Source organism: Halichondria panicea, chromosome 16, assembly GCF_963675165.1.
Source record: "Halichondria panicea chromosome 16, odHalPani1.1, whole genome shotgun sequence".
NCBI classification, from domain to species: Eukaryota; Metazoa; Porifera; class Demospongiae; order Suberitida; family Halichondriidae; genus Halichondria; species Halichondria panicea.
Window position 1 is genome coordinate 5667360 of NC_087392.1, and position 22443 is coordinate 5689802.

A 22443-nucleotide genomic window follows, 5' to 3' on the forward strand; every position below is an offset into this window, starting at 1 on the left:
GTTTCAGCATTCAGCTAGATCTAGCTAGCTGACAAAGGTGTTTGTGCTGTAGTGATGTCATCTCCTGAGCTGCAGGGGAAGGATGGTGTGCTCATCAAGACTGTGGAGATGCATACTGGGGGAGAGCCACTCAGAGTGGTGGTGTCTGGTGAGCAGAATATTAATACCGAGAGATATCGTAATCCCTAGCTAACTGTTTATTAAAATGTATTACCTTAATTATAAATGTATTGTACTGACTGTTTCGCTCCTCCCCACTGATCAGGTTACCCTCGTCTGTGTGGGGACACTCTCTTAGACAAACGCCGTTATGCTCGAGATCACTTGGACCACCTCCGCCGTGCTCTCATGTTTGAGCCGAGAGGTCATAAGGACATGTACGGGGCTATCCTTGTGGAGAAAGATGCTGACAAGGCAGATCTGGCCGTCTTGTTCATTCATTGTGAAGGTCATTGAATGTGCTTATAAATGCAGACATTTGGTGTGTGCTAGAAACAATAGCACCTCATAACTTTATTGGTGTGATGTGAGTACAGTTGTGGATAGAGGTGGTCTTTGTTGAGGGGTTGTGTTGAACACACACTGTTCATTTGGGAGGGACCTGGCTGCCTGGCTTTATATCGTCTGCATTAAATTTCTCTGGTGAAAAATTAAATACTGTTTTAAGCCTCTCATAGCATTTGTTGCTAGTGCTGCATAATTATTAACCCTTTTCTCACAGGGTACAGTACCATGTGTATCATTAACCCTTTTCTCACAGGCTACAGTACCATGTGTGGACATGCAATGCTATCCTTGGGACGGTATGCTCTTGATTATGGGTTAGTCCCACGGGCCAGCCCAGAGACGGAGGTCAAGATACAGTGCCCATGTGGTCTGGTCACTGCACATGTGCAGTACGACAGTGCCTCGGGGAAGAGTGGGCGTGTTCGCTTCAAGAGTGTGCCTTCATTTGCATTCGCTGTCAATCAGAAGATTGAGATCAGTAAGTCAATATTTTATTCTTACCATTAATATTATTATTGTCACTGTAGCTAGTGTATTGTAAGGTGTGTTTTGATCGCTGTTTGCAACAAAACCAATTTCTTGACCAGCTACTGGTAAGGGCCGGTGTTTGTTCCCTCTAGAAACAGGAGAAACTATTTAAGAAAGTGTTCGTTTTAATTTAGACGTATTGAAGAGCTCTATCATAATTATGATGTATATCAAGGATTGCCATATCTCACCATCGTGTGCAGATGGTAGAGGTCCAGTGGTGTATGACCTCGGCTATGGTGGAGCATTCTATGCTCTAGTCAGTGTACAGCAGTTCAACGTGGACCTAAAGACCACACCCATCCAAGAACTACTTCACCTCGCAAACGATATATTCTACAGAGTTAAAAACATCACTACACTGACACACCCTGAAAGTGCTGACTTGGCGTTCCTGTATGGAGTTATTCTCACTGATGGCTGTGATACGGAGGGTGTGTCTAATAATATCTGCTGCTTTGCCGAGGCTCAACAGGTGGTGCTCTTAGTACTCATGTCCGTGAGAATAATGTGGCATCCTCATTAAGTACCATTTGTATAGACTCGCCAGCCAGTCCTTCCTCGGGGTAAGGGCTGGCCGAGGAAGGGCTGGCTAGCGAGTCTACCATTTGTATGCTTCAGCCTCTACCGGCCCTCAAATTATTATTATTCAGGGGCCCCCATGCAACTTCTAGTTATTAATATCTGTTAATCATTACTGCAATCCTATACCCCCCCACACACCATGATCATAGGTGGATCGCTCACCGTGTGGTTCAGGAGTGGCTGCGCGACTAGCTGTACAGTATCACAAGGGACAACTGAAACTAGGTACCTCCAGCCTCTTGATCATTATTCTTGATCATTATTTTTGGGCAGATCAAAATGTTGAGGATGGTAGTAATTTATTACGTATTTTACTTGCCAGATTGCTTTATAATTATAGTGAGTCCCAAATGAACAGTTTTGTACAAATCAACACCTCAACAAAGCCAAATTAATGTATCCATCCATCCATGGATTCAACAGTGTTCAATGTAGCAGCCTCTGTGCCTTGCTCTGAGGACTGTTAGGAGCCTCTGTGCCTTGCTCTGAGGACTGTTAGCAGCCTCTGTGCCTTGCTCTGGGGACTGTTAGCAGCCTCTGTGCCTTGCTCTGGGGACTGTTAGCAGCCTCTGTGCCTTGCTCTGGGGACTGTTAGCAGCCTCTGTGCCTTGCTCTGGTGACTGTTAGCAGCCCTGCCTTGCTCTGAGGACTGTTAGCAGCCTCTGTGCCTTGCTCTGGTGACTGTTAGCAGCCCCTGTGCCTTGCTCTGGGGACTGTTAGCAGCCCCTGTGCCTTGCTCTGGGGACTGTTAGCAGCCTCTGTGCCTTGCTCTGGTGACTGTTAGCAGCCCTGCCTTGCTCTGAGGACTGTTAGCAGCCTCTGTGCCTTGCTCTGAGGACTGTTAGCAGCCTCTGTGCCTTGCTCTGGGGACTGTTAGCAGCCCTGCCTTGCTCTGAGGACTGTTAGCAGCCTCTGTGCCTTGCTCTGGTGACTGTTAGCAGCCCTGCCTTGCTCTGAGGACTGTTAGCAGCCTCTGTGCCTTGCTCTGAGGACTGTTAGCAGCCTCTGTTGTGCCTTGCTCTGAGGACTTGTAATAATAATATTATTGTGTTCTTTGTCCCCTCAGACCAAGAGAGGTTGATTGTACAACCAAAGGTTGGCTCAGAGATGAGAGGAAAGGTGGTCTCCACTGTGACCTTTGGATCCTACGAGCAAGCAGTTGTGGTGGAAGTGAGTGGGTGGGGTCACTACACTGGCCGAGGAGAGTACTGGCTAGAGGAGGGGGATCCCCTCTCCACAGGGCTCCTTGTTGAATGAACACAAGCGTAGACAGACAAACAGACAACAGTATTTTTTTATTAATTTTTTGTCATTGTATTATTTTGTAACATGTTTCCCCTGCACTAAATTATTATAATTATGGGGCGGCCCATTCCTAATTATAGGAGAGGCATGGCTTTCACCCCACCAGTGCTGTTACAGTATAGCTAGTGGCTTAACTTACAATGTACTATTATGGCCAAATAATAAAATTTTGATACATAATTATCGTTGGCTCTCAAACTTGAATCAATTACATTATAATAGGTACGTGGTGTAAGACAAAAATTCAACAAAGTTTTTAAGTGTTCCATGTGTTGAACTGTTCATGAATGATGATTTATGATGGGCAAATGCTCCAATTGACTCCCTGGCTTCTTCTCTGTAGAGGGGGGAGGGAGCATCCATTACAGTGGGCACATGCACACACAGTATGAGACACTGCGTATGGGAACAGAGGAGGTACGACAGGCGCGGTGCAGCTCAGGCAATTAGCCTTTGATTGGAGCAATAATTATTCGCCCACGTCGTATGTTTTTGCTGAGAGTAATCAAAGCTAATTACTTGAGCTGCACCGCGCCTGTCGGACCTCCTCTGATATGGTAACCTCTATATCAGCACAACCCCACATGCATACCAGTACAACCCCACATGCACACACAGCATGGGAACCTCTATACCAGTACAACCCCACATGCACACACAGCATGGGAACCTCTATATCAGTACAACCCCACATGCACACACAGCATGGGAACCTCTATACCAGTACAACCCCACATGCACACACAGCATGGGAACCTCTATATCAGTACAACCCCACATGCACACACAGCATGGGAACCTCTATACCAGTACAACCCCACATGCACACACAGCATGGGAACCTCTATACCAGTACAACCCCACATGCACACACAGCATGGGAACCTCTATACCAGTACAACCCCACATGCACACACAGCATGGGAACCTCTATACCAGTACAACCCCACATGCACACACAGCATGGGAACCTCTATACCAGTACAACCCCACATGCACACACAGCATGGGAACCTCTATATCAGCACAACCCCACATGCACACACAGCATGGGAACCTCTATATCAGCACAACCCCACATGCACACACAGCATGGGAACCTCTATACCAGCACAACCCCACATGCACACACAGCATGGGAACCTCTATACCAGTACAACCCCACATGCACACACAGCATGGGAACCTCTATACCAGTACAACCCCACATGCACACAGCATGGGAACCTCTATACCAGTACAACCCCACATGCACACACAGCATGGGAACCTCTATACCAGTACAACCCCACATGCTACATGTATCAGGATAGGAGCCTCTAAGTACTGACGTGCTGCCTTGAGAACAATGTATATACACAGCTTAAATACCTGTTTTCTAAACACACAATCTTGGTACCTGGTATCTGTGTCTGCTCTTGTAGTGTTTTGAGCTGTGGCAAGCGTCTGTCCGTGTGTCCGTCAGCTGGGGGTTGGGCTGATGCACTAGACCCCGTGTGGGGGGTGCTGCGACCACCCACACCGTGACGAGACTGCATGGGGGGTCAGGGGTAATAAACACAGGGTGGGAAACAATGTGTGTGGATGCAGACAATCAGACACTTTACGACACAATAATGGTGAATCTAATGTCCACGGCATACTCTAGAAAGCTTGCTATATAAAAAGGGAGTCACAATAATGATGACTGTTTTGCAAAGAAACTCACATGCATTCGACACTTTGATTTAGCAACTTTCTTAGCGTCCTTAGCCAGCAGCAGATCTAGCTCAGACCTGAACCAATCCCTGAAGCCATCAAAGTACGAGTGCTCTAGTAGTTCATCACATGACAATCGTCCAGCAGGGTCCAACACAAGGCAACCCTCCAAGAAGGAGTGGGTCTGGGGTGTGAACTTACTGAACCTTGCAGTCAGAGGATCCTGTATGGAATAGGGAGGGACCCAGCTCACATCATACTAATAGCCTAGCTTAATAAGCTAGTAACCTGTCGATTACATTATTCATTCCATCTATATACGTGAGGGGGGAGGGACTAGCATTGCAGCGCATGTATAGTGCATATATCTGACTCACAGTGGACTCTGGTATTGGGATGTTGAGACCTCTGAAGTACGTGTTCCCCTTGAAGACCTCCATGTGGTGTGGAGTCAGCTCACCTGCAACACAGTGCAGTGCAGGGCATGTGTAAAGTAACACAGTGCAGTGCAGTGTCAGGGTAAACCTTTGATGGCTATGTACAGCTAACAGCCTAGCTGGCTGGCTGGTATTAATTACAGGGAGGTGGCTTGAAAGGGTTCACAATAGACAGGTTCAACTGTGAAAGGCTTTAGTGACTACAACACATTAGCAGTCATTATGACATTACAGCACAAAGCTGTGAGATCACAATTGTTAGCTTTCACGAGTGTGCCTGTGTGTGTGTGTGGGGGGGGGGGGGGACTCACCAAATGTCCTTCTGAGTAGATAGAGTTGGTCAACGTCAGATTTTCCAGGCCAGAGAGGCTGTCCCGTCAGCAACTCAGCAAACAGACACCCTAATGAGTAGCAATGAGAGATTGTTGAATGTTTGCTGTTTAGGTAGTACAATCAAAGTTTAGCAAAATTCATAGCAAAATCTTCAAGAACAATAACATAATCACAACCTAACACCAGTACACCAGCACGCAGTGCAGCTCACCTATTGCCCACCAGTACATGCACACGCAGTGCAGCTCACCTATCGCCCACACAGTACATGCACACGCAGTGCAGCTCACCTATTGCCCACCAGTACATGCACACACAGTGCAGCTCACCTATCCCCCACACAGTACATGCACACACAGTGCAGCTCACCTATCGCCCACCAGTACATGCACATAGTGCAGCTCACCTATTGCCCACCAATACATGCACACATAGTGCAGCTCACCTATCGCCCACACAGTACATGCACATAGTGCAGCTCACCTATTGCCCACCAATACATGCACACATAGTGCAGCTCACCTATTGCCCACCAGTACATGCACATAGTGCAGCTCACCTATTGCCCACCAATACATGCACACATAGTGCAGCTCACCTATTGCCCACACAGTACATGCACATAGTGCAGCTCACCTATTGCCCACCAATACATGCACACATAGTGCAGCTCACCTATTGCCCACCAGTACATGCACACATAGTGCAGCTCACCTATTGCCCACCAGTACATGCACACATAGTGCAGCTCACCTATTGCCCACCAATACATGCACACATAGTGCAGCTCACCTATTGCCCACCAGTACATGCACACATAGTGCAGCTCACCTATTGCCCACCAGTACATGCACACATAGTGCAGCTCACCTATTGCCCACCAGTACATGCACACATAGTGCAGCTCACCTATTGCCCACCAATACATGCACACATAGTGCAGCTCACCTATTGCCCACCAGTACATGCACACATAGTGCAGCTCACCTATTGCCCACCAGTACATGCACACATAGTGCAGCTCACCTATTGCCCACCAATACATGCACACATAGTGCAGCTCACCTATTGCCCACCAGTACATGCACACATAGTGCAGCTCACCTATTGCCCACCAATACATGCACACATAGTGCAGCTCACCTATTGCCCACCAGTACATGCACACGCAGTGCAGCTCACCTATCGCCCACACAGTACATGCATACGCAGTGCAGCTCACCTATTGCCCACACGTCCACAGGAGGTCCGTATTGAGTATCCCCCACTAGCAGCTCTGGTCCTCTATACCAGCGAGTGGCCACGTACTCTGTGTACTCTCCACCAGGACCAGCTGTGTGTGGGCGTGTGTGTGTGTGGTGTGTGTGTGTGGGGGGGGTACTGTAATAGCAGACAGTATACTTAGCTATTCACACAAAGCTTACTGAGTGGAACCCTTTTAATGGCTACACAAGCTGCGATATAAAGTCCCAAATGAACAGTTTGTACAAAAAACAACCCAACCCTGTATTTCACTGGATGATATCTTACTGAGCATTCGGGCAAATCCAAAGTCGCAGAGTTTGACTACTCCATTCTTAGATACGAGGATATTCTCTGGTTTAACATCTCTGTGTATGACTCCATGTTGGTGGCAGTAGTTGATGGCCTCTAATGTCTGCCAGATGATCTTCTTCAACAGATCCTCCTCAAGTCTATACATAGTAGGAGGGAGTCACATAGCGTGAGCATAGTAGGGACAGTACTGAGTGGTCTCAATACAGAGGTGGTCTCTTTAGGGAGGTCAATAGTGTGAGCATTGTAGGGACAGTACTGAGTGGTCTCAATACAGAGGTGGTCTCTTTAGGGAGGTCAATAGTGTGAGCATTGTAGGGACAGTACTGAGTGGTCTCAATAGAGAGGTGGTCTCTTTAGGGAGGTCAATAGTGATAGCATTGTAGGGACAGTACTGAGTGGTCTCAATACAGAGGTGGTCTCTTTAGGGAGGTCAATGATGTGTGCATTGTAGGGACAGTACTGAGTGGTCTCAATACAGAGGTGGTCTCTTTAGGGAGGTCAATAGTGATAGCATTGTAGGGACAGTACTGAGTGGTCTCAATACAGAGGTAGTCTCTTTAGGGAGGTCAATGATGTGTGCATTGTAGGGACTACTGAGTGGTCTCAATACAGAGGACAATGTTTAGCAAAAAACTGACCCCCATGCCACACACCCTCACCCGTGTGGATGTCTCTCTAACTCAGTGAGGACAGTGTGATCACAATACTCAAACACGAGGTGGATCTTACGCTTGCGACGAAACACCTCCATCAGGTTCACTAGATTGCCATGTCGCAGTTGCTGCAGCAAACAACGATAGATCACACAACATTGTAGTTACTTTCCAAACACACCTTGAGCATCCGCACTTCTCTGAAGGCTATTCTCCTGATTAAAGGATCATCCTCACTCTCAAAGAACTTTTTGATGGCTACTATTTGTCCCGTGTCCCTGTGCTTGCATTTGAAGACCACACCATACGCACCCTCCCCGATCTTGCACATGCGCTCGTATTTCTCCATAATAAGTCCTCACAGCTCCTCTCTCATATTCTTCGCTGTGTTGATGATCACAATCACCTCGTCTTGTCTTGGTGTTGTTTGCGTTGCTATGCCTTTACAACTATTTCAATATTTCTTTTAGAGGATAAACATTCGCTATAATAAACCGAACTTTATTGTGCGGCGATAACTCGAATGACAATCCCACCCACTAAAAATTTAATGTTGCTGCACACAATAATTATGCACAAAAATAATTATACAAACACACACAAATTAGGTAGCTCTCTATAATCATGACTCTGATATAGAGAACACTTTGCAAGTCTCATCATCTGCAGCTGACACCAGACACTTCTCATCCCTGCACGTGCAGACACACAGCGGCAACGAGCAATTATTCCAACACAGTGTAACCACACTAGCTTACTGTGTGAGAGTCATGTCCAGTATAGTGTCCGTGTGTCCGTGCCACTCGCCCACACACTCTCCACTGCGGAGGTCCCACCCCCTCAACACCCCATCCACACAGCCACTGTACACTAATGGAGACTGACGGGAGCACGCCAATCTGACCACTCCAGCCTGGAGGGAAGGATGACAGCAAAGCTAGTATATAGGCAACTACAAAGACCTTATGCTGACAGACTAATCGCAGCTGCTGTGTTGGCAAGTCCCAGACGGCCATTGCTCCACTGAGTGACCCACTCACTGCCAGTGGTAGTGTTGGAGAGAAGGCTACACACTCCACACAACCAGCACCCTCCTCTGGAGGTGAGGGGGCAGAGTCTTGACCACGTGGGAACCCAGCACCCAGAGTGGCCACTACCTGAGATAATAATGTTCCACAGTTATTGGTTGTTAGTGTTTACCTTGCCAGAGTTGATGGTGGTCAGCTTGGCAGTAGTATCAGCTGATCCACTGAAGAGTAGCTTGCCATCGTGATGAGCAGCCATACAAGTGACTGCCTCGGTGTGCGACGGCGCCATGGTAACCAGTGGAGCACCCTCCTTCAAATCCCACACTTTTACACTACCGTCCTCATAACCAAAGCAAGCACTCTTCCCTGGGGGGGGGGGGGGGGGCATGAGAGCTGAACTCATACACTAACTAGTGATCATGCTAATAGGCCGGCCATTACTTTATCAGGTTTCTCACTCTTGGTCAGTATAGTGCCCAACAAGTGTAGGATTGACACGTGTACAAGCTAAAATGCCCGTTAGCTTGATCTATGAGATGTCCAATTGTCAAACAACAAGTGATGCAATCTTGGATCAATCAAAGGCCATATCTCTCTCAACGCATTAATAAGCTACTACCATGACTAATAGCTATAAAAAGCTACAGAAGTGGTGACAGTCCTATATTAAAGCCTACTAGCTTACAATTATATACACAGAGCAATATGCAATTATTGACTGACCCACCATTAGGGAGGATAGCTGAGCAGGTGTTGCGTGAGTTGTGGCCCTGGAAGGTCTTGCAATCGCCTGAGGGCACCTTCCACATCCAGCCCTCCCCTCCACTGGTACCCGCTAGCAGCACATGAGCCAGAGGGTGCCAACAAAGCCACTGACAAGAATTAAGCATCAATCTGTTAGTGTCTATTCAATTGATAGCCTCTATAATCATCCTCTGCTAATAGCGTACGAGACTTAGATACCAACCATTAATTGTAGTTGAACATCTTTCAACAGCCATAACTTGAGTACCGTTGATCCAATGTCAGAAATTTTAAGATTTTCTGAAAGCTTAGAAAGATACCTTTCAAATGATGTCTTTAAATCAAAAATTTCGTTGGAGCCATAATTTGTCATTTTTTGGCCTTGGACCGTGGGCTATTTATTTATCCATGGTATTGCCAAATTGGCAAATACTTTATCTCTCAAATATGAACTTTGATGACACCATCTGTCTTTCTAAGCTTTCAGAAAATCATAAAATCGTTGAAATTGGATCCACGGAATTCAAGTTATAGCAGTTGAAAGAGTCCCCAAACCATTGATTAAACGGAGGGGGGGGGGGGGTTGTTTTTCAACAGCCATAAAACAAACATTAATTAGTGAACTCTCCACCCACTCACCTCTAGGTCTCCAGTCTCAAATGACCACACCTTCTCCCCATCTGCCACGCCCCACACTTGGACCACCCCCCCCATGTCCCCTGTGGCTACATAGCGGCCATCACTACTGAACCCAGTGCAAGAGACAGAGTCCTTGTGACCTGGGAACACAACACACGGGGATGTAATAACATGGTGTCAGCTTATAATGCAGGACACTATTAATTATTAATGCTCTTTTTCTTAAGCATAATAATTATACGTTAAGTTTTACAAACTGCATCAGAGTAACGTAGTACATGTAGCTGAGGGTGTACCATCAATAGCTTAAGTTCGTGAGAAATTATCGTCATATAATTCATCATTTCAGTACATGTAAGTTGCATAATACTTGTTCCAAATGCAATCATTAGAAGGCCTTTCAACGGACTACAATGTATAGTGGATGTTCCTGGTTAGAGCAGTGACCAACTCACCGTGACACTGGAACACTGTCCCTCCATCACTGAGTCTCCACACAAAGGCCTTGTCATCCTCCCCCCCACTGCATGCCAGACCCCCAACATGGCTCTCCAGACCCCCCACACTGCTCACACTGAACACTGAGCCTGCACAAAGGGAAGTTTAAGATCGATGAAATAATCTTGAGACAAATACACTAGGTCTAAATGATAACTATAACTTAAGGGAGATCATACTGACATGTAGGTGACTGCATGGTCACACATTGTGTGTGTGTGTGTGATGGAGTATGTATGAACGTTGAAATATATACTGCACATTGCCCCACCTTTGTGTTCTGTGAAGCTGACAGCTGATTGGTCGACTAGTTCCTCCTCCTCACCCATATCCAGCTCCTCCAGATCTGCAGAGGACAATCGCACGACATTCAGGATAATGATTATTGAAAATGTATATTGACGGACGTTTTTTTGCTTGGGAATCAACGTCCTATTGTATATAGATGTATGTGTGCAATACAAAAGAGACTTTTGGGAGGTCCTAATAAATATTAAATATTAACCACTACAACTGCTTGCTACACAGTCTAGGTTGCCCTACCATCCTCCAGTAACCGGTTGTCCAGGGCTACCTCTGAGGCATCTTCACCGTCGATAAAGTCAACCTCCTCATCAGACATGGCTGGCTTTATATGATTCCCCTTGTTAGCTAGCTAGCAGCTCAACAGTCCATTGTAATGACCATGTGGCATATGGCAATGATCGTCAAACAAGGAATAGTCAAAATAGCTGTGCTTGCAGTGATTTGGAGAAAGCTAGCTCAGAGAAAGCTCGAACTATTATTAACTCTTTCAGCGTTTTGCTAGCTAGTTATCAAACTAGTCCGGCCACTATGAGCAGCAACTCACAGTCACCTACCATCTCCAGCTCTGATGAGGAGCCACCATTCCATGTGAGCATGACTATTATTTATGGTCTATTGAGCTTATACGTACTCTAGAGCTCATCAGCGAGTATCCTAATTATCACCTAGTCTCATGAATCAGCCGCCGTTCTTTTGGAACCACCAAACCCAGTGGTTCCAAAAGAACGGCGGCTGATTCATGAGACTAATTATCACCACTTGTCAGCTAAGAGCGTGTTTATTGTGTGCAGATGTCAGAGCAGCCAGGGGTGGAGGTAGCCCACCTCTCTAAGAGCACCAAGCCTGCACCACAGAAACACACACCAGCCTTTACACAAAGTGAGTGGAACCAAATAAAGACATTTCAACCACCTCACATGATGTATTGTTATTATATCTCAGGTCCTCATTTGGCAGCTACCTGTCGATCATCAGTAAGCTAGTTTATTGTGCTTTCTAAAAATGTAAAACATGCATGCATTAGGTCTCTTCGCTCAGTCTAGTTGTAATGATTGAACCCTTCAGTTTCTGTTCCCCTTGTATCACTTAGTTTGTTTCTGTGTGCAGCGTTCGAGCACTATAGCCAGTCAAGCTTCCAACACGGAATCCCTTCAACACGGCGGTGTGTGGTGTGTGTGGTGTGGTGTGTATGGTATGTCAGCTGTGTGTGTGGAGTGGTCTGGTGGTGGTTGCCATGGTTTCAGTACTCTCCCCTCGCCTTTGTCATTGCCATTGTTAGTGTGTCACATGTCACAACAGATCTAGAGTATGTACAATGGTGCAGTTATTGTATATAGTAACATTCACTGTGTGTATTGGTGCACCATGGGTAACCATGGGTAACCAATAACTGTTGATGACTCAGGTAGGTTAGTGACTTCCCTCTGTGTTGTCTCAGTAGGTGCAGCTAATGAGAGGACTCCCCTAGTCACTGAGCCTGACAACAAGCACCACAATCGGAAGGAAAACTTTGTCAACAATTACAAATCAGAACTAGGTACTGTACAGTATGTATGTACGTAACCTGTGGCATTGAACCTTGACCCCCACAGAGCTCCCTCCAAGGACCCTGTCCCCTGCACTGCCCAACACTAGGCCCCCACCACCTCCTGAGGCAGTGAGTAGTTGTCGCTAGTATGTGTCCCCTGCACTGCCCAACACTAGGCCCCTGCAGTGAGTGGTTGTCGCTAGTATGTGTCCCCTGCACTGCCCAACACTAGGCCCCCACCTCCTGAGGCAGTGAGTGGTTGTCGCTAGTATGTGTCCCCTGCACTGCCCAACACTAGGCCCCCACCTCCTGAGGCAGTGAGTGGTTGTCGCTAGTATGTGTCCCCTGCACTGCCCAACACTAGGCCCCCACCTCCTGAGGCAGTGAGTGGTTGTCGCTAGTATGTGTCCCCTGCACTGCCCAACACTAGGCCCCCACCTCCTCCTGAGGCAGTGAGTGGTTGTCGCTAGTATGTGTCCCCTGCACTGCCCAACACTAGGCCCCCACCTCCTCCTGAGGCAGTGAGTGGTTGTCGCTAGTATGTGTGCCCTGCACTGCCCAACACTAGGCCCCCACCTCCTCCTGAGGCAGTGAGTGGTTGTCGCTAGTATGTGTCCCCTGCACTGCCCAACACTAGGCCCCCACCTCCTGAGGCAGTGAGTGGTTGTCGCTAGTATGTGTCCCCTGCACTGCCCAACACTAGGCCCCCACCTCCTGAGGCAGTGAGTGGTTGTCGCTAGTATGTGTCCCCTGCACTGCCCAACACTAGGCCCCCACCTCCTCCTGAGGCAGTGAGTGGTTGTCGCTAGTATGTGTCCCCTGCACTGCCCAACACTAGGCCCCCACCTCCTCCTGAGGCAGTGAGTGGTTGTCGCTAGTATGTGTCCCCTGCACTGCCCAACACTAGGCCCCCACCTCCTCCTGAGGCAGTGAGTGGTTGTCGCTAGTATGTGTCCCCTGCACTGCCCAACACTAGGCCCCCACCTCCTCCTGAGGCAGTGAGTGGTTGTCGCTAGTATGTGTCCCCTGCACTGCCCAACACTAGGCCCCCACCTCCTCCTGAGGCAGTGAGTAGTTGTCGCTAGTATGTGTGCCCTGCACTGCCCAACACTAGGCCCCCACCTCCTCCTGAGGCAGTGAGTGGTTGTCGCTAGTATGTGTCCCCTGCACTGCCCAACACTAGGCCCCCACCTCCTCCTGAGGCAGTGAGTGGTTGTCGCTAGTATGTGTCCCCTGCACTGCCCAACACTAGGCCCCCACCTCCTCCTGAGGCAGTGAGTGGTTGTCGCTAGTATGTGTCCCCTGCACTGCCCAACACTAGGCCCCCACCTCCTCCTGAGGCAGTGAGTAGTTGTCGCTAGTATGTGTGCCCTGCACTGCCCAACACTAGGCCCCCACCTCCTCCTGAGGCAGTGAGTGGTTGTCGCTAGTATGCTCCTAGATTTGCATAATAATAATTATTATGGTTTGAAACAGAATGTTAACACCAAGTTTAATTAGGGATAATAATTATGGTACGTAATTGGTTTTATTCGGACAACCACAGATACACATAGTTATGTGTTTTATAGACCCCCCACCTCATAATACCCCCACCTCATACCCCCCACCCTCATAGAGCCACTACCAGAACATCCCTCCCTACCCCACCCCTTCCACGGAGGATCCACACAGCATTGCTTTTCAGGGGCCACCCAGGCCAGATGAACAACACGCACCACACAGGCAGCAGAGGCAGCAGGAGCCAAGCTGTGGAGGTGTGTGCGTGTGTGCGTGTGTGTGTGTGTGTGTGTGTGTGTGCGTGTGGGAGGCAACAGCCATACATTTTTAATATACCGTTAATCCAATTTCAAAATTTTTACGAGCTTACTTTCAAATGAATCCAAAAGTTGTCGGGGCCATAATTTGTCATTTTTTGGCCTTGGATCATGGGCTTGGCCATGGTATTCCAAATTGACAAATATGAACTTAGTCTATAATCAATAGCTTAGGTACTCTTTCAGCTGCCATAACTTGAATGGTGTCATCAAAGTTCGTTTGAGTCAATACTCAAATCAACAAATAATTATTTGCCAATTTGGAAGGGGTAGGGTAGGGACCATTACAGCCTAAACTTTCATGGTATGGTTGAAATAATTTTTGGACACAGAAATGTGCCACAGTGGTTACCAAGACAAAGAGAACCACCTCTTAGGCCGAATAAAAGAACTAAGTTGACTCTAGCAATCAGGCTTGAGATTAAGATTGAGCAATATCATAATTATATAATATGACTATAATGTATATGACAATGCCCCTCCCCCCCAGTGCGTATTGCCATGACAATGCCCCTCCCCCCCAGTGCGTGTTGCCAGGAAGGTGAGGCTGAGTTGCTGCTGCCTGGCCATTCCAATAGTTCTGATTGGACTGGCGATGATGATCGTCTGGCCGGCTGCAATCAGCACTTATCAAGCACTACCATCAAACGTCACTGTGCTCACAGGATTGGTGTTCCTTAACCCCTTAAACACGTATGTTAAAGGGTTAACTTAATATGTTAGTTAACCCATACATGTGTGGTTGAGAATCCTGAAGAGCAGAGACAGATTATTTTTGAGCACTGATTTATAGCACTGCAAAACCTGTGGCATGTGCTTATAGCCTCTTCCTCCACTTGTGGCATGTGCTTATAGCCTCTTCCTCCACTTGTGGCATGTGCTTATAGCCTCTTCCTCCACTTGTGGCATGTGCTTATAGCCTCTTCCTCCACTTGTGGCATGTGCTTATAGCCTCTTCCTCCACTTGTGGCATGTGCTTATAGCCTCTTCCTCCACTTGTTCCCTCACATAGCAATGTTGTTGCTTATGATTTGTGAGTAATCTCAATAATGGGATAATAACTTAATTTGTTATAGAATGAGTCATTTTTCTACTCTATAAAAAGTAAAAGTCTTGTGCATACACTGCAGGTTACTGAGGGGAGGGATGACAGTGAGCATGGATGCTAGCAGTGTACCAGACCCCTCCTTCCTGCGTACCAAAGCCTACTATGGTCCAATGCCCTCCCAGTACGTTGATCCCCAATCTATCTTGATCACACTACTACGTAAAATGTTTTGCGAGCATCAACATTTGTGATTGCTTATGGCATTGCAAAATAAGATACGTATCCATATGTACTGCTACTTGTGTGATATCACGATCCTTGCCTGATTGCAATAGTTGATAGCATTCGCACATTTTGTCGCGTACTCTACAAAACAAAAGTGGTACACGCGTACACAACCTACTGTACATCATCTTACTACATTAAGGTATTGACCCACACACGCACCCCTCACACACACACCCCACACACACACACACACACGCACCCATGTTGTTGTACATTTATTATTGCAGCACACCAACCCCCCCCACACACACACACACCCCACACACACACACCCCTCACACACACACACCCCTCACACACACACACACACAGGTACAATGGAAGCTACAATTTTCATCTCCCTAGCACTCCAGTCACTCCTAACGACTCGAGCAATACCTTCTACATGACTCCGTACATATTTGAAATGGGTAGAATCAACGGCAGCTTCACTCTAACATTCCCTCCCCCACCAAGAGACATGATTATAGTAACTGTCTTTGTCTTTAACAACTACATGGATGCTAAACACAGAAACATCGATAGCAACACCTGTTCCAGTGGTGAAGTAGATGCGATTGGTCGCTGGGACTACTCGTACAATTCAACCGGCGACACTTGTGGCAAAACTAATTCTCTATATGGACCTAATCGATACTTTCTCGTAGAGTTGGTGGATACTAGAGATCGTTATTTCGAAAATTTCACGTTTTATCCAGATGTCCATATTTCAACGTACGGTACTTTGAATATTTCTAATTTGAATACTTTTGAATGTACACCGAGTTCAAAGTCCGTGACTTGTGATGTTCCCTACGAATCATTCTTCCCGGAAACACGTCACGATAATCATGTCTTCATCTCCACTGACTATGTCATTCACGCATATTACAATTACAATACTATTCTAACACTCACGGTACATGAGTGGTATCGAGGTGATGTCATCGGATATTTCGCTCTACTGGTTTTGGTGATAATTATTTTTGTTGTGGCGAGTTACGTCGATTACCCGAAGCTTTGGGCGAGGCTCACTAGGCGACCACAGTGTGACTGTGTGTGCGGGAGGTGGGCGGTGATTAAGATGAGACGAGGCTTCAGGTTTCTAGCTGGGGAGGACGAGGAACAGGGACTACAAGATGGCGGTGGGAGGTTACAACATGAGAACTAAACTACTATTGCAGTGTGTGTGTCATTGCAGTGTGTGTGTCATTGCAGTGTGTGTGTCATTGCAGTGTTTACATTCATTTTTGTAGTTTTTCCTATACTTTATACGATGTGGTTTATTCAGATCCCACTCATTTTGTAATGCTGACTTGTGCTGATGTAATCTTATAATGACATGATCGTTCCTTGTGGGTACGCTTGGGTGGCAACAATGGACCTATATGATGTCATAATAATTATACCAAGTAGAGTCTATACATGTATAAATAAAAAATAAATGATGAATTATCCAAAAACCAATGCTAGCTATAATATATATATAATTTTTTTTTATAGCTGCATGGAGCGTGCACATTATTTTAATTACTGAATATTGCTAGGTGCCTCGATCATCATCCGTGGGTCACTCCTGGATAACAGATTGACTCCAACCACTCGACACCAATCAGATTGTTCCTAAGCAACTGCCACTGATGCTTGAGGAACCACGTCTGTCCATCCCTAGCTCCAGCCAGCTTCTTCTTACGCGATCTGTCTCCTCCTTTGTGCCATATATAATACAATGCTCTCTTATTTGCAGCACATTTGTCCTTCCTGCAAACAAGGTCGTATTGCAGTATACTAACATTGACTAGTCTACTAGTGGTAGCTCCTTGTACAGTGGTAGCTCCTTGTACAGTGGTAGCTCCTTGTACAGTGGTAGCTCCTTGTACAGTGGTAGCTCCTTGTATAGTTGTGTTATAGAAACTGGTGTCGTTATTGACCCATCGAATGTTCAGAGCTTTCAATCCACAGTTCAGTTTAGTTTGATCATCAACTGATTCTACACAGATGTCATTCATAGAGTTCCAGTAGTTTTCTGCTTGTGTGTGTGTGTGTGTGTGTGGGGGGGGGGTATTTAAGCTGCATGGTCAATCGGTGATAGAGACGGTGCATTGGTGATAACGTAACACTCTTAATATACCGCCCCCTCACCTATTGCAGGAGAGCTCCTTATAAGGACAACACCGATACAGATGGTTATGCCCCACTCTGCCAGGAGGTCGTAGGGGATTCTCCCCACAGATCCGATAATGTCATCACCATGGAGACGGTTGTATAGTGGCTGTGGGTCTTTGAGTATGATAGCGTCAGTGTCGTACATGACAACATCAAAACCAAAGTGACTCACAATTCTCATCACTGCTAATCGAACCATCATGATTTCTTCAAATGTCTTATTGAAGTTGAAGTCTTGTCTAAGAAGTTCTGCTGGTAAAGTTAGTATTGATGGTATACCACGTTTCGTAAGCAAGGCATGTATTTTTGTGTCCAGTGAAAAAACAACAATTGACTCCAATGGTAACCCACTGCGAACTGTGGCTGATATTAACCAGTTTAGCAGGACATCCACATACTTGTCGTTGGAAGTGATTAATGCTAGGGGCTTCTTCAATTTGTACCCAAGCAAGAATTGCCTGAGGTCGCGAAGAAATTTGCTTGAATCTATTTCTGTGAGAGGCTTCATTACTCGCGGCTGGGGGAATGAGAAGTCACTTCTGAAGGGAAAATGTTTCTCTCGTCTATTTGGTGATGGCGGTATATATGTGTGAAGTTGATTGGCTGACTGCTTGAGTACAACTTGGCGTGAGGGATGGTGGGGTGAGTGGTCAGCTGACATATTTGGTGATGGCGGTATATATGTGTGAACTTGATTGGCTGACTGCTTGAGTACGACTTGGCGTGAGGGATGGTGGGGTGAGTGGTCAGCTGACATGATGAGGCTGCAGAGTAGCAGTCCGAGGGACATGGTTCCAACCACTGGCAGTATGAAACATCTGAGCAGTCGCATCACACGCATCATCGTGTGGTCTCTACCTGAGAGAGAGAGAGAGGAAGCAGATCACAACTAGAGGACAGTAAATTTAAAACTGGTCTACTCTACTAGATCTAGCACTGTAGCATCCTAGCTATAACTAGAGACAGGGTTGTCTTGAGTCACCATTCAATGCCTTCTAGATTCTATCTTTATGTGTTTCTTACCCTACATTCCGCAGGCTCTTGGTTAGACACTAGCACAAACACACACACACACACACACACACACACACACACACACAGTGACAGTAGACTAGCTAGGATTGCACTGTTGACATTCTCCAATAGCTGACTTGTAGCCAGGCTCAGCTGTTACATAACAACATCATAAAAACGAGATACGCCCACTTTTCTGCAAATCTAGATCTCAGATTCTAGCTAACAAAATGATTCAAGAGATTCTTAGCCAGATGTACATTGCCCCAGAGTTGCTTGAGCAGCTATCGGATGAGTTCAAGGAGGTACTGTTCAGGAAGATGAGAGAAGAGCAGCTTCGGCGATGGAATGAGAAGGAACAAGAACTGGAAAGAAGGCCTACCAAGAAAACAGCTAAGAAGGTGTCTAATAGTTAGCTCTGTACTGTCTAGGTAGGTATTGGATGACAATGAGGTGCTCCTAGTCAGCATTCGTGTAAAAAACCTGAGTTTGGTTTCAGAAAGCTTTGAAGATTGAAGGCTTCAATGAAGCTAGATCATGTAATGATGTCTACATGAGAATCTAGCTGCCCCTCTCTCATGTATACTGCACCAATGTATTCGTACACTACCATGCACATACATATACTGGAAGTAGATAGCTGGCTAGACCTCGTACTCTTTGACTACTTCAGATTAACTTCAATCTGGGTGCTGATGGCAGTCCTTGGGTGTGGGTGATGGGGGAACACAAGGATGATCTACCATACAATGAACTGGTAGGTCCTCTGTGTGTGCTGCCATTTTGTTACTACTGAGCATGCTCAGATGAGACGCAGAGAGCAGGAGGAGATGGACAAGGACAGACAGAGGGAGGTTCAGGACAGAAACGAAGCAGCCTCACTGGCCAAACAGGAGAGGCTGGGAATACAGTCACTGGCCAGTAAGTGGGTAGCTCTACACTAGCTAGTTAGCAATTTAGATAAGGTACTTCTGTTGATTACATGAGATGAACTGTACCCACATTTTAGCCAAGTTTGGAGCTATGGTGAAATTCCAGAAACCCCTCAAGAAAAGTCCTGGAATTGAAACAACTGATGGACCTCCAGCACAGCAGCAGCTTTCACCGTAAGCCACAACTTTAGATTACTGTCCATGTGTGATTGGACACAGACACGTATTTAATAGTCCACAACATATCCCACGTTATAAATACGTAACTCGTAAATATAGGTAACTGTATCGTATACTGCACCTTGTTCCCATAGTAACCGTCACTTGAGTGTGGCTCGTACTGAGTCTCAGACAGGATCGCCTGGATCTCCGATGCCTGACAGGAGGGGAGGCAGCAAAGAAGAAGATGACGAAGAAAGAGAGCGGACACTGTCCAGAAAAGCCACCATTATTGGGTGAGCTAGTACTCAATGCAGCTGCAGTGAAGGACATGGAGGGACAATTCAGGCTATATGAGAGCTATACTATAGCTTTAGTGTAAAAAGCTCTCACAATTTGCAAAAAAAAAGTATTGCTACCCATGGCTCTGTGGTGTACAAGTGTACTTGCAACAGAGAACAGTAAAACCATTGTTGCAGTCACTATCTACTGGTGTCATAATTATAATAATTATGTGCTCGATGTTATGTGCCAGGTTGACTGACGAAGAACAGAGCAAGTTTGAGAAGGAGAGGACAGAGGAAGTGTTCACTAGCCTCCAGAGAGCACGGTCCATCAGCAAGAAGAGGGCTGCTAGTGTGGCACAAAACGTGGAGGTACGTCTGTGTGTGTGTGTGTGTGTGTGTGTGTGTGTGTGTGTGTGTGTGTGTGTGTGTGTGTGCGTGTGAGGTAGGTCTGTGTCTACTTGGTCTTGTTGCTATTGGCAACGGTGATGTATTTTATGTGCGCAGTGGTTGGTTTCACTGACTGTCTTTATTTGCAGAAAATGTGGCAAGAGTCTCAAAAGAAAGCCAGCGAATTTGATAGGGTTCGAAGAACTTCATTCAAGAGAGCTCAAGAGTTGACAGCCAAGAGTCCTGATATACCAGACAAGATACTGGAGAGTATTCCGGTGGACAAGCAGAAGGAGATCATACGACGCATGACACTCGAGAGGAAGCCACGCAGGTACATACGTAGGGAAATCAGTTTTTGTACGGATCTATACGTTTATAGTCACCCATGTATCTTATCTGTTACCTCCCTACACACCTTCCACACCCCCACTACACCCCACATACACCCACCCACCCACACATGCACCTTCCACACACACCCCCACTACACCCCACATACACCCACCCACCCACACATGCACCTTCCACACACACCCCCACTACACCCCACATACACCCACCCACCCACACATGCACCTTCCACACCCCCACTACACCCCACATACACCCACCCACCCACACACACATACAGACAAGCCCCTGGGGCTCCAAGAGGTCGTGGCGGCCAGTTCAGGAAGCAGTCCTCTTTCGTCCGACCAGGGACAGTCCCCAAGTCAACATCTCACGTGATCTCATGGTTTAACAAGAATGAAGCGCCCAAAGGCGTAGGACGAGAGAGAGATGGGTCCTTCAGTATTTGGTTCCATGGTAAGTGTAGTGATGCCACCTGGCCTCAACTCCATACTATATTATACCCTAGTGTAGAATATTGTTCACTGTGACCATTTATACCCCCCACAGGCAAGCTGAGCAGAGAGGGAGCTGCTAAAGTACTCGAGTGGAAACCAGTCGGAAGTTTTGTTGTGCGATTGAGCAGCAAGATCTGGGGCTATGTCGTATCAGTTAAGAGTAAGCACATCACTATATGCCCTAGTGTGTGTTCACTGTGAGTGGTCCTGCATCACTGTATGCCCTAGTGTGTGTTCACTGTGAGTGGTCCTGCATCACTGTATGCCCTAGTGTGTGTTCACTGTGAGTGGTCCTGCATCACTGTATGCCCTAGTGTGTGTTCACTGTGAGTGGTCCTGCATCACTGTATGCCCTAGTGTGTGTTCACTGTGAGTGGTCCTGCATCACTGTATGCCCTAGTGTGTGTTCACTGTGAGTGGTCCTGCATCACTGTATGCCCTAGTGTGTGTTCACTGTGAGTGGTCCTGCAGCATACACTGCCTGCAAGCACTTCCTCGTTGATACCAGCTCTGGTCAGTACTGTTTCGTGGGTCCAAAGCAGCAGAGATTCCCAACTCTGACGACTTTAATCAAGTTCTACAAGTGAGAACAGTGTGAGGAGTGTGAGAAGTGTGAGGAGTGTGAGGAGTGTGTATCATACTGTGCAGCCTCTTATTTATAAGAACATCATAAAATTATGCCTTCAAAAGTGTATTTAGAAGGTGATGACACCATGCATTTAGCGTTATTGGTAACGTTTGGAGATGAGGTTATTTGCTATAGCTGGTTTATATTGCATCCCCTGGCCCCCTACTAGAGATAATCCAGTGACATGGAGTGGTCAGGAGCTGCTGCTGATTCCAGTGGGTCAAGAGGAGGAGAGCATGGAGCTGTATCGTGGACTGTATGATGATGAGGGTCTCAGTGAAGACATTCTAGCTGACCTCACACCAGGAGTGGAGTATCAGGGGTCAACACTGTAGATTAGCTATAGGCTGTACTGTGTGTGTGTGTGTGTGAACACTAGCTAGTCACTGTTGCTGTATATGTCTGTTAGTTTGTCATGCGAACATTTCATGTTTCAATATAAAAATTAATTATAAAAGTTTGATTATATGTACATGTGGTAAATTTAAAGGAGGTGTGCCAGGGTTTTCCCCTAGTCAGCTGAGATAATTAGATGTGGGTG

The 22443-nt window shown here is 46.7% G+C and overlaps 6 protein-coding genes across 9 annotated transcripts; 3 read left to right on the plus strand and 3 right to left on the minus strand.

Moving 5' to 3' along the window:
• Nucleotides 1-7: 7 nt before the first annotated feature.
• On the plus strand, nt 8-3031 carry LOC135350564 (trans-L-3-hydroxyproline dehydratase-like). The gene is made up of 6 exons (XM_064549401.1): nt 8-148; nt 266-448; nt 761-985; nt 1239-1510; nt 1770-1845; nt 2687-3031. Exons 1-6 carry the CDS (start codon nt 55-57, stop codon nt 2875-2877), a joined length of 1041 nt encoding a protein of 346 aa, XP_064405471.1. The 5' UTR covers nt 8-54; the 3' UTR covers nt 2878-3031.
• Nucleotides 3032-3079: 48 nt separating this feature from the next.
• LOC135350555 (cyclin-dependent kinase-like 4) lies at nt 3080-8062 on the minus strand. Its single transcript, XM_064549391.1, has 9 exons — nt 7785-8062; nt 7610-7731; nt 6924-7087; nt 6616-6726; nt 5372-5461; nt 5001-5083; nt 4634-4846; nt 4325-4457; nt 3080-3262 (listed from the first exon to the last, which is right to left on the minus strand). The coding sequence occupies exons 1-9, from the start codon at nt 7950-7952 to the stop codon at nt 3207-3209; spliced, it is 1140 nt and encodes a 379-aa protein (XP_064405461.1). The 5' UTR covers nt 7953-8062; the 3' UTR covers nt 3080-3206.
• Nucleotides 8063-8135: 73 nt separating this feature from the next.
• On the minus strand, nt 8136-11198 carry LOC135350553 (angio-associated migratory cell protein-like). Its single transcript, XM_064549389.1, has 9 exons — nt 11056-11198; nt 10784-10858; nt 10470-10601; nt 10015-10154; nt 9359-9503; nt 8804-8997; nt 8566-8760; nt 8362-8516; nt 8136-8295 (listed from the first exon to the last, which is right to left on the minus strand). Exons 1-9 carry the CDS (start codon nt 11132-11134, stop codon nt 8226-8228), a joined length of 1185 nt encoding a protein of 394 aa, XP_064405459.1. The 5' UTR covers nt 11135-11198; the 3' UTR covers nt 8136-8225.
• Nucleotides 11199-11267: 69 nt separating this feature from the next.
• Nucleotides 11268-16824, plus strand: LOC135350541 (uncharacterized). 3 transcript variants are annotated; one of them, XM_064549371.1, is made up of 10 exons: nt 11268-11406; nt 11610-11697; nt 11761-11792; nt 11926-11980; nt 12257-12355; nt 12411-12475; nt 13965-14103; nt 14688-14856; nt 15294-15392; nt 15812-16824. In XM_064549371.1, the coding sequence occupies exons 1-10, from the start codon at nt 11347-11349 to the stop codon at nt 16647-16649; spliced, it is 1644 nt and encodes a 547-aa protein (XP_064405441.1). In that variant the 5' UTR covers nt 11268-11346; the 3' UTR covers nt 16650-16824. The 3 variants fall into 3 exon arrangements, with proteins under 3 accessions (XP_064405441.1, XP_064405442.1, XP_064405443.1); XM_064549372.1 differs by having other exon boundaries at nt 12260-12355; XM_064549373.1 differs by lacking the exons at nt 11268-11406; nt 11610-11697; nt 11761-11792; nt 11926-11980 and adding an exon at nt 12038-12092.
• Nucleotides 16825-16867: 43 nt separating this feature from the next.
• Nucleotides 16868-18826, minus strand: LOC135350547 (uncharacterized). Of its 2 annotated transcripts, none has more exons than XM_064549380.1 (3): nt 18668-18826; nt 17621-18502; nt 16868-17504 (listed from the first exon to the last, which is right to left on the minus strand). In XM_064549380.1, the coding sequence occupies exons 2-3, from the start codon at nt 18486-18488 to the stop codon at nt 17038-17040; spliced, it is 1335 nt and encodes a 444-aa protein (XP_064405450.1). In that variant the 5' UTR covers nt 18489-18502; nt 18668-18826; the 3' UTR covers nt 16868-17037. The 2 variants fall into 2 exon arrangements, with proteins under 2 accessions (XP_064405450.1, XP_064405451.1); XM_064549381.1 differs by having other exon boundaries at nt 17621-18498; nt 18668-18825.
• Nucleotide 18827: 1 nt separating this feature from the next.
• LOC135350543 (SH2 domain-containing protein 4A-like) lies at nt 18828-22374 on the plus strand. The gene is made up of 11 exons (XM_064549377.1): nt 18828-19059; nt 19332-19415; nt 19465-19579; nt 19668-19764; nt 19905-20045; nt 20285-20405; nt 20573-20757; nt 21058-21233; nt 21327-21434; nt 21746-21857; nt 22072-22374. The coding sequence occupies exons 1-11, from the start codon at nt 18889-18891 to the stop codon at nt 22235-22237; spliced, it is 1476 nt and encodes a 491-aa protein (XP_064405447.1). The 5' UTR covers nt 18828-18888; the 3' UTR covers nt 22238-22374.
• Nucleotides 22375-22443: the final 69 nt, after the last annotated feature.

Coding starts and splice junctions, on each gene's coding strand:
- LOC135350564 (XM_064549401.1), top strand. CDS start 55: ATGTCATCTCCTGAGCTGCAGGGGAAGGATGGTGTGCTCATCAAGACT. Junction 449..760: donor CTTGTTCATTCATTGTGAAG/GTCATTGAATGT, acceptor CTTTTCTCACAG/GCTACAGTACCATGTGTGGA. Junction 1,511..1,769: donor GCTTTGCCGAGGCTCAACAG/GTGGTGCTCTTA, acceptor CCATGATCATAG/GTGGATCGCTCACCGTGTGG.
- LOC135350555 (XM_064549391.1), bottom strand. CDS start 7,952: ATGGAGAAATACGAGCGCATGTGCAAGATCGGGGAGGGTGCGTATGGT. Junction 7,732..7,784: donor GAGAAGTGCGGATGCTCAAG/GTGTGTTTGGAA, acceptor TGTTTGCTGCAG/CAACTGCGACATGGCAATCT. Junction 4,458..4,633: donor AATCAAAGTGTCGAATGCAT/GTGAGTTTCTTT, acceptor CCCCCCATGCAG/TCTCGTCACGGTGTGGGTGG.
- LOC135350553 (XM_064549389.1), bottom strand. CDS start 11,134: ATGTCTGATGAGGAGGTTGACTTTATCGACGGTGAAGATGCCTCAGAG. Junction 10,859..11,055: donor CAACCGGTTACTGGAGGATG/GTAGGGCAACCT, acceptor TGTCCTCTGCAG/ATCTGGAGGAGCTGGATATG. Junction 8,296..8,361: donor CTGGACATGACTCTCACACA/GTAAGCTAGTGT, acceptor CTGCACGTGCAG/GGATGAGAAGTGTCTGGTGT.
- LOC135350541 (XM_064549371.1), top strand. CDS start 11,347: ATGAGCAGCAACTCACAGTCACCTACCATCTCCAGCTCTGATGAGGAG. Junction 11,981..12,256: donor GGAATCCCTTCAACACGGCG/GTGTGTGGTGTG, acceptor GTGTTGTCTCAG/TAGGTGCAGCTAATGAGAGG. Junction 14,104..14,687: donor GCAGGAGCCAAGCTGTGGAG/GTGTGTGCGTGT, acceptor CCTCCCCCCCAG/TGCGTGTTGCCAGGAAGGTG.
- LOC135350547 (XM_064549380.1), bottom strand. CDS start 18,488: ATGATGCGTGTGATGCGACTGCTCAGATGTTTCATACTGCCAGTGGTT. Junction 17,505..17,620: donor AAGGAGCTCTCCTGCAATAG/GTGAGGGGGCGG, acceptor ACACACAAGCAG/AAAACTACTGGAACTCTATG.
- LOC135350543 (XM_064549377.1), top strand. CDS start 18,889: ATGATTCAAGAGATTCTTAGCCAGATGTACATTGCCCCAGAGTTGCTT. Junction 19,416..19,464: donor ATCTACCATACAATGAACTG/GTAGGTCCTCTG, acceptor GAGCATGCTCAG/ATGAGACGCAGAGAGCAGGA. Junction 20,406..20,572: donor GTGTGGCACAAAACGTGGAG/GTACGTCTGTGT, acceptor CTTTATTTGCAG/AAAATGTGGCAAGAGTCTCA.